This window comes from Peromyscus leucopus, chromosome 11, assembly GCF_004664715.2.
Source record: "Peromyscus leucopus breed LL Stock chromosome 11, UCI_PerLeu_2.1, whole genome shotgun sequence".
In the NCBI taxonomy this organism is placed as follows: domain Eukaryota; kingdom Metazoa; phylum Chordata; class Mammalia; order Rodentia; family Cricetidae; genus Peromyscus; species Peromyscus leucopus.
In genome coordinates this window covers 42,012,116-42,025,067 of record NC_051072.1, presented here as the reverse complement: position 1 = coordinate 42,025,067, position 12,952 = coordinate 42,012,116, and the positions used below count along the sequence as shown (strand labels likewise).

The 12,952-nt window shown below is 39.5% G+C and overlaps 1 protein-coding gene across 3 annotated transcripts in view; it reads right to left on the bottom strand.

The window, feature by feature from the left end:
- Ipo11 (importin 11) overlaps nucleotides 1–12,952 on the bottom strand; it is a 178,197-nt gene that overhangs the window by 23,337 nt on the left and 141,908 nt on the right. For all 3 annotated transcript variants that reach the window (XM_028884121.1, XM_028884135.1, XM_028884126.2), the window contains one exon: nucleotides 6,388–6,472. In XM_028884121.1, coding sequence (XP_028739954.1) covers nucleotides 6,388–6,472 — 85 coding nt within the window. The remainder of the gene's footprint in view (nucleotides 1–6,387; nucleotides 6,473–12,952) is intronic.

The window sequence follows — 12,952 nt, the reverse complement described above, 5'->3', positions numbered from 1 at the left end:
TGTGGGGATATGTATTTCCATGTAAGCTTTAAAAAAGGTTCCAAATGGCCGGGCGGCGGCGGCGGCGGCGGCGGCACACGCCTTTAATCCCAGCACTTGGGAGGCAGAGGTAGGAGGATCTCTGTGAGTTCGAGGCCAGCCTGGGCTACCAAGTGAGTCCCAGGAAAGGTGCAAAGCTACACAGAGAAACTCTGTCTCGAAAAACCAAAAAAAAAAAAAAAAAAAAAAAAAAAAAAAAAAAAAAAAAAAAAAAAGGTTCCAAACACACAAAAATGGAGCCAAATGTGACTTCCTAGTCCTGTAGTCTCTCATGCAGGATGAGGTACAGAGACACCTCTCCTGGCCACTGCCTGCAGGCTTGAGTTGCCAGCATGCCTTGAGCTAAGCTGTGTGAAGGTTTAAGGTTTTGCTTCTGCAGACAGAAAAGGTTACAAATACACAGTAAAGCGGGTTCATATGGAAAAAAAAACTCTGAATAGTTACAACGTGTCTAACAATGTGTGTAGGCTTAAGAGAAAAAAAAGAAAGAAAAAGGATATAGACAGCCATTAAAAAGTAGTTTAAAAATAATAAAGTCTCTCTCTCTCTCTCTCTTTTTTTTTTTTCCAGAGCTGAGGACCAAACCAGGGCCTTGTGCACTCTACCACTGAGCTAAATCCTCAAACCCAATAATAAAGTCTTTAAAAAGAGAAGTTAAAAAAAAAAAAAAAAGAATAAGCCATGTAAGGATAGGAAATATATAACACAGGGAATTTGGACCTTATATGGTACCTTGTTAATTTTGAAGTTTTTGAATGACAATGAAGAGACAACAGCTGCTGAGAGACAATGGATTGCGGAAGGGACTGCTGAATTAAACCAACCTATATACTTTAGGAATGCCTTAACTTTAAAATTGAAGTTGAAAAATGTATTACGTTGGGGAAGAGTTATGCTTTTGTTTCCACAGGAAATGAAAGGCTGTGGATGCCTTCCAGGATAATAGCAATCAGATTTGACCAGGGGAGACCTCCTGAGTATCTTTGCTACAGACATGGGGGAGGAAGCCAAAAGAGACTATAGGCCAGGTGACCTGTAAAGCTAATCCCTCTGCATGGGAACAGCTCAAAGACGAGATAAGACATGATAAATCTTGTTAGGTAGAGTTCTTATAACTTATTATTACATGCCATCCTTTCATATGAATAGAAATTTATATTAGTTTGGTTATGCAGCCCCAACAAAGTTATGGAATTGACAGATGCCTTTTACCTGCACAAACAAAGAACAAAAATCATCTTTAATTGGCTTGTGCACACCACATATTCCATACTTGTGGTAATGCAGATATGCATGGTGCCTTTAAAAGTCTGTGTTTTTTCAGAGCAAGGGGACCACACCAATGAAAACAGGTGGCCCAGTTGATCCAGACTCTTCGAGTGTCTCTGTTGCAGTTTCCTTGTAATTCTACATTCAGAACAGCTTCAAAGCTGCTGGCTGAGATGGTCTGACCACACAGACTATTCTAGTCAGGACTTGAGCATTATCCTAATTGTCTTAGGGTCCCCCAAAGATGCCACTACCCCAAACAACAAGAAGCAGTCTAGAGAACAGGACACCCACATTATCAAGAGGCAGGATAGATGATTTTTGGTCATTCAATGGGTTATGGATATTTGTCATCGGCTAGAGGAGTTGGTTACAAGTTGTTTTTAGTCATGGCCAGAGAGGAAACTAAGCAAAGTAGATTAGATTCAGGGACCTTGTTCTGAAAAGAAAAAAAGGATAGAGAAATGATGGAATAAAAGGGTAGATTATTGAATCTACTTTTAAACTAAAACAGTAACTACTAGTCTTAAATATTGTACATTGGTGTGGATTTTTGTATATTGATACAAACTTAAGGTTATTTTTGTTAAAGTGTATATATGTTTCTACTCTTTTTTTTTTTTTTTTTTTTGGTTTTTCGAGACAGGGTTTCTCTGTGTAGCTTTGCGCTTTCCTGGACTCACTTGTAGCCAGGCTGCTCGAACTCACAGAGATCGCTGCTCTGCTCCGAGTGCTGGGATTAAAGGCGTGTGCCACCACCGCCTGGCTGTTTCTACTCTTATTTAAGGTATTTTTGTACACTGATAGAAATTTAAGGTTATTTTTGTTAGAACATACTATACATACATTTCTACTCTTGTTTAAGGTATTATACCTATGCAGCTCATTTAACAATGTAAATTTCCAGACCTTGAAAGTTATTATTACAAACTATTAGGATAATTATGAAATGCAGGTTACTATTTAGTCACCTATAACAATCAAACTTGTAGTCATGTAAGGCATGTTTACAAGGTCAAACAGAGATAAAATTTAGATAGATAGGTAATCTGCAAACACTTCAGAGATATACAGAATATCTGTGCATTTAAGATGTTTTAATAACATAAGGTTTTTCATGACAGTGAGAAACATTTGCTCCTGGCAGCACCAATCTACTTCAGAGAAGATGATGGGCATCAAAAAAACTCCATATGGAGTTTGCTTTCTTTGTGGCAAAAGTTAGCCACTGGGCAAGAAACCGCCTTTGCCTCAACTGCTGACAGTATACTGTCCAAATTGGACAAGCAGGACACAAAAAAAGTGACTGCTGAACTTTTCCAAGACAGGGTAGGACAGTTCTTCAAAAATTTCCTGTTTCACAGAAATGTCTGTCAGATATTCTAGGTCTGTAGACTGAACATGGATGTCCCAATGCTACAGAGGAATCTTGGGGTGACTGTCCAGGCAACCAAATGTCTCTGTAGATTCTATAGTTTTGGAAGTTGTTTGCTCTGCACTTCCTGTTTACTTAAGAATATTTTATCCTTCTCAGGTTTCTGATGGAGTTTAATACCAGATAGTTATGGTTACAGTTTTCTTTGTTACCAAATTAAAAAAAAAAAAAAAAAAAAACTTTAAAAAGAGGTGTAAAGTGTATAAAGTTAAGAGATATAAAAGCTCAAGTTGTTTATCTAGAAAAATGTTTTAAGGTCTAAAAAGATTTTTTTTGATTGGTAATACAAGTTATGATAAAAAAGTAAATTTGGTACAAAACTTCTGACTTTCCAAGATAGGATAGATAACTCAGTACTTTCTCAGAATTTGCTAAATACAAATAGACTGGATACTATAAATGTAATTCTTACCTGATAATTGTTTTTATTGTATATAGTTTTACTGTGTTAGAGTTAAAATCTTTCCTTTTTATATAGACAAAAAGGGAGAAATGCTGTAGAATAATCTTTTTGTACACTGTGAAGATGTGTCCCTCTGATTGGGTTTAGTAAAAAGCTGAATGGCCAATAACTAGGTAGGATTTCCAGGCAGAGGACCCTGGGAAGAAGAAGGGCAGAGACACCAGGAGATGCGACGAAGCAACATGGGTAGTACAAAGTAAAGGTAACTGAGCCATGTAAAAGAACGTAGATTAAAAGATATGGGTTAATTTAAGTTAAAAGGGCTAATCAGAAACAAGCCTAAGCTAAGGTCTAGCTTTCATAATTTATAGTAAGTCTCCCTGTCATTACTGGGGAGCTGATGGTCCCAATGAAAAAGTTTAACTACATAGTTCTGTGAATGTAAGCCATTCAGGTTAGCCAGTGTGAGACACAGGATGGGAAGGAAAGTTGGAAGGGTTGATAGAGGTCTTAAAAGACCATCAAGGGGTTTAACTTCTATTCAATTTGTTTCCAAACCTGACTACTCACCAAATGAAGAGGTAGAGCTTCTAGAAAATATTCAATATACACAACTCCCAGACTGAGACATATGGTAAATATTAAGTGGGAAGGAAACCTAAGGCTTAACTCAAAAGTAAAAACATCAAATGAGGGGCAGGGGAAGGAGTGACTGAAAACAGGAGTCCAGATAAAAGTACAAAATAGTTACCAGAAGAAAAGAAAGTAGCTACAATGAAGAAAACGACCAATGTTCGGGGTTTTGCTCAAGATCTAGCACAAAGCCATGAGCAATCGTTTATACTTATACTCCCAGATGATGTAGGAGCATTGAAATGAGTTCATACAGAAAGAAACCAAATAGCCAAAGCAAGCCAAGGCGAAAGAGCAATGCTGGAAACATCACAATAGCTGACCCCAAACTATATGACACAGTCATGAAGGGGGGCAGCAGGGCAGAAGCTATAAGGAAACTTGTTACTTCGTAAGTTAATAAAAATAAAAGAAAAACAGCATGTAAACTGGCTTGCTGTGGATATCACTCTATATAAATAAAACACTGATGGCCAGTGGCCAGGCAGGAAGTATAGGCGGGACAAGGAGAGAGGAGAATTGGGGAAACAGGAAGAAGGGGGAGAGACACTGCAGCCACTGCCAGGACAAGCAGCATGTAAAGACGCCGGTAAGCCACCAGCCACATGGCAAGGTATAGATTTATAAAAATGGGTTAATTTAAGATAAAAGAACAGTTAGCAGGAAGCCTGCCACGGCCATACAGTTTATAAGTGATATAAGCGTCTGAGTGATTATTTTATAAATGGATTGTGGGACTGCGGGGCTTGGGGAACCTGGAGAGAAGCCCTCCAGCTACACTGGCTTGGTGGCATACTCCTATAATCCAAGCACTTGAAAGATGGAGCAAAGAGAGATCAAGAGTTAAGGTCATTCTCTGCTACACACTGGGTCCCAGGCCAACAAACAAAACACTCACTGGTATAAATTTATGCTTTTAACCTTAAAAGGATGAGTGAAACTGATTTTTTAGTTTAAAGTTATGAGAAGACTACCTCTAAAGTCACAAAAGTGTTCATGGTTAAGACATACAATCCCACCTTTAATTGCAAGCCAGTATCTTTACCAGACCCCTCAGAGTAAGGCATTGAAACTCTTAATAGAGGACAGTGTATATTTACTTCAAGACTACACACTAGAGCAAAGGAATTCTAAATTACTACTTATAAAACTATGTTCCTCCATTAATCTTTGAGACAATATGAAAATAAAATTAGAATGAACATAAACTACTACTACATAATATAACTAAATATTAAATGCAAAATGAATCACAGATTTGAGTAGTTTAACTTGCTAAGGATATATCTAGCAGATTAAGAAAAATTAATGTAACATACATAGAAGCTAATGACAGAATACCTATTATTAATTTATAATTCAAAATGTTGTGGAGAAAAAGCTATCACATTTTTCTATGACAATAATGGTATTTGCAATGCTTATAAAGTTGGGAAGAGGAGGGCAGAACTGGGAAAGGCCAACAAGTTATGTAAGGGTCCTCTCACTGCTGTAAGTCAAGAGAATACATGGTCCATCTTAGGGTAGCACCAAAGGTCTCAGTTTAAAGAAGAGATGTTTCTGGGGATATATTCATAAATACTATGTGTTCACAAAAGAAAGAATGGCATCAAGGGCTTTTAAAATATATCAAAAAATGATTTCAGCTGACAGGCCCTGGCAATCTACGAACCCAATTTTCTTCCAATCTCACAGATGAGGCACAAGTCTAAAAAGACAAGGCAATCTGTTCAAGGTCACACATAACTACACAGAAAAAAGGTTCACATTTTGGTGTTAAGAATCATTCCTGGGCTAGAGAGATGGCTCAGCCATTAAAGGTTCCCCCCACCAAAAAAGAAAAAAAAATAAGAATAATTCTTTTAGAAGATGGTTTCTAAGTGTAGATGGAAAATGTGATGGACTAAACTCAAGCCTGGTTTAAATGAGGCTATTAGAGCAGTGCAGTGTTAACCACACACCCAGGATCAAGCCCTGCAAGATCAAAGTAAGAGAACTGAGACTGAATGGAATAACGACACAAATCACTATGAAAACACACAGTGATCACCAGGCTCCCAGTCTCAGTCCCAATGGTGTTGTGTGTTCACCGGTGAACTGTGCTGGGCAGAAAACATTGCAGGAGAGGAAAGCAGGCCCAGGGAAGGCAGGAAGTCCTGCCGCCAGGAGACCAGAAAAGATTTCCAAAGCTTATTGCGTCTGTTTACATTCAGGGTCAAAGTAAGTATTAAAAATTATAAATAAATTTCAAGGCAAAACATTTCGAAGTTTCTTAATCTCCTGTTCTTTATTCTTACCAGATTCTGATACCAAGAATTAATGGCTAGCAATTAAAGCATTTTACGATGTCTTATGATGCAGATTGGAGAAGAGTCACTGTAGAGATAATAACATAATGGGGAAAGAAAACAACTTAAATAAGGTTTTTGAATCCCACTTTTTTTTTTAAAGAGCAAAACTTCTGCTCTTCTCAGACAGGCATCAACTATCTCAAAACGATCTATCCAAGGAGCAAAGCTCAGATGCTTGGATTCTTCAACAAGGGATGAAGGGACAGATATACAGGTGGACTGCCCAATGACAGCGCGTAGTTACACTTGTGACTCACCATCTTCTTCCTCTTGTCTTGTTCTGTGGGTGGTTCTTCATCTTCTGTGACTTTTGGTTCTTCATGATGAGACATCAGCATACAACTACAATGAAAAACAATACCAGACTTGAAGTAAAACTTGTCCGCACACACTGAAAAGAAGCACTCAAAATTACCGAGAACATGAATGCTCTTTGTAACAACTGAGGCAGAGTAGAGTAGACAAATAAGATTTGGAAGTTTTTGTTTGTTTGTTGTTTTTAGGCTGGGGAGCTGTTCAGTCAATAGTGTTTGCTGCATAAGCATGAGGGCCTGAGTTTGACCCCTGAATCCAAGCAAGAACGCTGGGCACAGCAGCGCACTTGGAACCCAGCACTGCCTAGGAGGTGATGGAAGGACCCCTGGGCTGGCTAAGCTGGTGAGCTCTAGGTTCAGCGAGGGACACTGTCTCCAGAACTGAGGTAGGGAGCAATTAGGGACAACACCCAGCAATGACCTCTTACTTCCACACCCACCTGTAAACACACATACATCAAAGGTTTTCGGCTGGGCGGTGGTGGCGCACGCCTTTAATCCCAGCACTCGGGAGGCAGAGGCAGGCGGATCTCTGTAAGTTCGAGGCCAGCCTGGGTTACCAAGTGAGCCCCAGGAAAGGCGCAAAGCTACACAGAGAAACCCTGTCTCGAAAAACCAAAAAAAAAAAAAAAAAAAAAAAGTTTTCTTCATTATATATGTTAAAAAACAACAACATCATTTTAAAATAGACCACAACAAAGGGAATTTTGGAACATTTAACTTGGGCATTTAATACAGTGAATTACAAAGAACTTGGCAGAACAAGGCAGGAAAATCAGTATCCTAAGGTTAACTGGAGCTACATAAGGGTGGGAAAAACCCAAAATATATACAACACATGATAAATTTTTAAAAGATTATTTGTAGAAATCTTTTGAACCAAGTATCACTTAAAAACTGAGTAATTTATAGCTTTCTTTTTAAAAATTTATTTATTTATTTATTTATTTATTTATTTATTTATTTATTTATTTATTTAGTGTGTATTGGTATCAGAGCCCCTGGAACTGGAGTTACAGATAGTTGTGAGCTGCTATGTAGGTGCTGGGAATTGAACCTGGGTCCTCCTGAAGAGCAGCCATGGCTCTTAACCACTGAGCCATCTCTCCAGCCCCTAAAAAGTGTTTTTGTTTTTTTTAAAGACTTATTTATGTATATGAGTACTCTATTTGCATGTATGCCGGCATGACAGAGGAGGGCATCTGATCCCTCATCCCATTATAGATGGTTGTGAGCCACCAGGTGGTGGCTAGGAATTGAACCCAGGTCCTCTGGAAGAGCAGCCAGTGCTCTTAACCACTGACCCCTCTATCTAGCACAAAAGTTGTATAATTTATATCTTTCTAAAACAAAACCCAACCCCCAAGACTTACACTTAAAACTACTTCCCCAAACACTTGTGCATCTGCAGACTATACACACAGTGACTTCAACAGAAGCATATCAAAACACTACTGATGATGGAACAATCCATTTCATGTTCCAAATGAAATTACTGTGCTAGAAGAAACTTGTCCCCGGTGGCACCAGTAGCTTCAGGACAGTTAGAAATCATTTTATTTTGATTATCTGCACCACTGCTCTCCACCATTAGCAGAGGTAATAGAAACACAGTTTCCTGTTCATCTGACACTCATTAGAGAGACACAAGAAATGAATACTGTCTAGTGAATCACCATCAATGGAACAAACCCCACAATTTCCTAATTTTGAACAGAAGAACTCAGAAATTTAGCAGAGCTATAAGTTTCTAACCAAAAGACTATGGCAAAGAAGGCTTGGTTTCTCTTGATGTTCTACACCAAATCAAGGGGAAGGGCAATTTCAAAGTTAATATTCAAAAATTAATTTAGGATGTAAGCCAGCTGCTAATATCAGAAACTTAATCAGGTTCCCTGTCACAGGAGACTTGGTGGGTGTCCTTCTCCACAATTAAAAATAATGTCTTCTGGAAATACTGCATCTAGTCCAGTCAGTGCACGCTTGTGCAGTCCCACAGCAGGCACCTTGAGCTGACAAATTCTGAAAACAAGGAAGACTTGGCCTTCAACTCACTTGTGGCCTTGGTCTTTTTGAAGCTGCAAATGCTGTCTGCTGAGACCACAGATCATACATAGCACAATGGCACGCTAATGCTCCAGCACAAGGTAAGAAAACACATTATATCAACTCAAAATAAAGTGAAAGGTCTTAAGAAAGCCTAGATCCCAGTTTAAGTTTTAGAACTGAGTAAGGTATGTTTCCTTCCATTATTTATTTTATGCCAACTAGACTTCAAATATTGGTCTCTATGAGAACACTTTTTTGTCTCAAATTCTTCTGCACCACAAAACATGTTAGTTTGTTGCTTCTGCTTCTCTCTCCTGCTTCTGAGGCTCCTCCTCCTCTTCTTAAAAGGTTTATTTTTTATTTATGTGTGAGTATGTGCCACATAAGTACAGAGCCTGTGGAGGCCAGAAGAGGGTATCAGATTTACCTGCAGCTGGATTACTGCAGCTAGCTGTGAGTGATCTCATGTGGTTGCTTAGAACTGAACTCAGGTCCTCTGGAAGAACAGCAAGTGCTCTTAACCAAAGAGCCATATCTCCAGGCTTGTTACTTACAAAGTAAAAATGTTCTACTCTGCCTTCACTGATGCTAAAGGATTTAGCACAATGAAGAATCTGTGTCTGTGTGTGTATACACATGTGCACATGCATGACATATATATTTCTCTTTTCCTTTAATAACCCAAAACTACCTAAAGAACTTACTTTACATTTCTGCAAATTATACTCATTTAGGTCTGAAAAAGGTGCAAAACTACTCTTTTTTTCTGACTCGGGATTACTTATGTATGATATGCAACTTCTCTACAATTGAGCTATATATATCACCAGCCCAAAAAACAACAAAAAGTTTTACTGAAAAGCACAAAGTTGAAACTATCTTATGAAGAAAAGTTCCACTGAAAGTGAAATCTCATTTTGTTCACAAGGATTCAAGAACAGCAGTCACATTTTAATTGAAATGCAGAGACTAGATTTCTAATAAGCTAAAATATATGGAGGCTTTGAATCCAAAAATAGTTATGGTAATAAAATATTATCAATAATTGTTAAAAAATAACAATGACTGTCTTGTGAATACATACAGCCATTCCCCCATTACACACTTGCGCAGAAATTACTGAATACCTCTAGGCACTAGGGTGCTAAATCAGAATCTTTCTCAACAAAAAACTCCAGAGAGTCAAACACAACTAACAAATGTTGGTAAGAAACACCACGTCCTTTTAAGTCCTTTCTGTTTAGTGACAGGGTACCTGCAGTGACATGTTTAGCAAACCTATAAAAACCTATATAAAAACTCTACCCTAAGTCATCCTGTTAATTTTCAGTGAGAAAAGGATGACTTTACAAATACCAGTTAAGGGAAATTGACGGGAACCATAAGCCTAAGCGATCCTTGACACACATGCTGCCATATTTGGGGTTCTCTCCTTTTTTCTTAGATCTAGGCCTTGCTTAACTCTCCATAGCACCAGAACCTCTTCTCACAGATACCGGAACCTCTTCTCAGATATCAGGTGAATGAGCTGCAGTTAAGCAATTAGGCAGTTAGACAAGGGTAGATAGATAACCTTCAGAGCAACATTTCCTGCTGGCCGAACACCCCATAATTAAGCCCCTTCCTGCTTGCAACCCCCATAATGAAGTCCCTTCCTGCTCGCAACGCCCTTTGCCTACCTATATATGCCTTGAGAGAAAAATAAAATTTTGGAGCTTGATCAGACGTCCTGTCTTGCTCTCATTCTTTGTGTCTCTTGTCCCTCTCATTCGCCGGCCCTCCCTTTAGGCCCCATTGAAGACCCCGCTGGCTGGGGCAGGAAATTATACTATATTCCCTAACTTTATGAATCTTTATTCAATTGGTCACCCTGGTTAACCACCCTCTTATCAGCTTTAGCTGGTCCCCTCATTATTCTTCTTTTAGCCCTGACTTGTGGACCTTGTATCATTAACGCCTTAATCAGGTTCATAAGGCATGGATCTCCCCGGTCCAACTGATGGTTTTAAAGCAACACTATAAACCCGTAAACCTGGAAGAAATATTTCCAGGATTTGAGATGATGGGGAATGAGAGGTCCAGGCAAATGACAGGCCCCTGATAACTGGGTCAAGAACGAGGTCTCAGGTCACAAACAAAGGGCAATCAATCACTAATACCCCTGACAGTGAGGATGAGGAGAACTGCTCTTAGACCTGGGCCAACTCCCCTTGCCTCCCCAGGTACCTCAAGGCAATAACCAAATAAGGACAAGGCCTGGGACCTGTCCAGACTTGCCCAAGAATGGAAAAGCTATAGCCTTAGCCCACACCTGCAAATCCTAACCAATTAGAAATGTACTAATGTGACTGCCACTAGGTAGAATGATAACGCTGCTTTTAGAATTCCTTTAGTTGTGTATAAAAGAGCCTGGAAGCTTCTCTCGGGCCGCCATTTTTGCCTTTGTGTTGGATGTATGGCCCTAGCATGCTGGTACCTTCTTGAGATAATAAACACTCTTGTTGATTGCAAACATGGATGGTGGTCTTTTTGGGACTTCTCCAGGACCCTAACACATTCTTTGAGTGTCCCTTTAACTTTTCCTAGCCTAAATGAACTTTTCCATACCTCAGAGTAACAAATTTAGATGCTTCAGATTTAACCTAGGGAAACAGTCTAAAGAAAATAGCCTTGAATTCAAGGCAGGAATCTGGACTAGAGCTGAAGCAGAGGCCCTAAAAGGGTGATACTTACTATCTTTCTTCTCATGGCTTGCTTGGCCTGCTGAACAACCCAGAACCATGTGCCGAGAGGTGGCACTAGCCCCAGTGGTCTGGGCCCTTCTATATTAAACATTAATTAAGAAAATGCCACACAGATTGCCTGCAGGGAAATCTGATGGAAGCATTTTCTCAACTGAAGTTCCTGCTTCCCTGATGACCCTAGCTGTGTCAAGTTCACAAAAAACTAACAGCACAAATTACCTTATGTAAGACTGAACTGGAAGCATTATTAATGGTCATGTCACATAACCACCCTTCTCCTTTTCATTTAATTTTGTTGCTGGACTGGAGATATAACTCAGAGGGGCAAGCATGCGAGTTCAACCACTGAGCACCACCTTTATGTTTTATCCTTCTTACAGAACCTGAATCTGTCCGGCTTCACTCTGCTTCCATGCCATCATGAACTTCTGAAATGGCAAGTTCCAGCCCCAGAGTCAGTGCTCAACAAAAAAATCATGACAATCCTATTCCCCTAGTCAATGATGGCTCATAAGAGGGGCATGTTTATGGAATTCTGGTCAATTAGATAAAAGGGACAAAAATCTTTGAAATGGTTTCTAGCAAAGGTTCACTTCAATCTTTAAAAAGGACATGGAGAGGAGAGTATCGGCCACTAGTACTGTCATTTAACTTCTGGAGCTACTGTAGCCTGAAGATTAAACATGCTGAGAGACAAAGTGGAGAGAACCTGGATCTATGATGCTGTTGGTAAGGTCACCTTAACTAATGCTGGAGCTTCTTGCCTATGAGCATACTGCTGTCAGAGAGAGCCAAGACCTTGTTAAGGTTTAAGTTCTATTACAGTTCCTTATATAAATACCTTATGAAAAATGTAAGAAAACAAAACCATTTCCTTCTCCTAGTAAACCTATTCCTCTCTACTTGAAAACAACAGCATGCAGCAAGGGCTTCTTTTTGCACTGACATTCAGCTCACAGCTAAGTCTTTCATCCACGTGACACACACACACACACACACACACATCATTAAGCTTTGCTATTTAAAAATCCCTTTTTCTTTTTTTTTTTTAATCACAAACTGTATGGCCTATGGCAGGCTTCTTGCTAGCTAGCTCTTAGAGTTTAACTCAACCCATAACTATTAATCTATGTATTGCCACGTGTTCCATGGTTTTACCTGCATCCCATTACATGTTGCTCCCAGGATGGCAGTCTGGCGTCTCTCTCAGACTCCACCTTTCTCTTTCCTGTCTCCCTCCTTGGGTTTCCCTCTTGCCTCTAAGCTGCCTTGCCATAGGCCAAAGCAGCTGATTTATTAACTAATAGTAACAACATATAAAATCCCTTTTTCTTATGCATTGTCTCAAATCCTCTTATGGTCCGAATAAAAGTTAACTAAGTGAATGTAGTGCATTAGCAATGCAGAGGATATGCCAAGGAGGAGCAGAGAAAAGAGGCAAAAGGAATTCTAGAGGCAGGTCTTCTCAAACAGGCCAAAGCCAAGGATATGACACACACCAAGATATGAGATTTCGAGTCAACCCACAAGTATAGAAGCCTATGGCATATCTAGGGTTTGGTGGTCAATCCATGGAAAAGCCACACAAGAACAAGCTGTGCAAAGTAGTAAGGGTCAGCATAAAATATCGTCCAAAAACTTCATCTGTTCAACATGGGCTTTTGATTTTATGAAGTAGAAGGACACGGCTGAGCAGGGGACGCTGGAGAGAGACC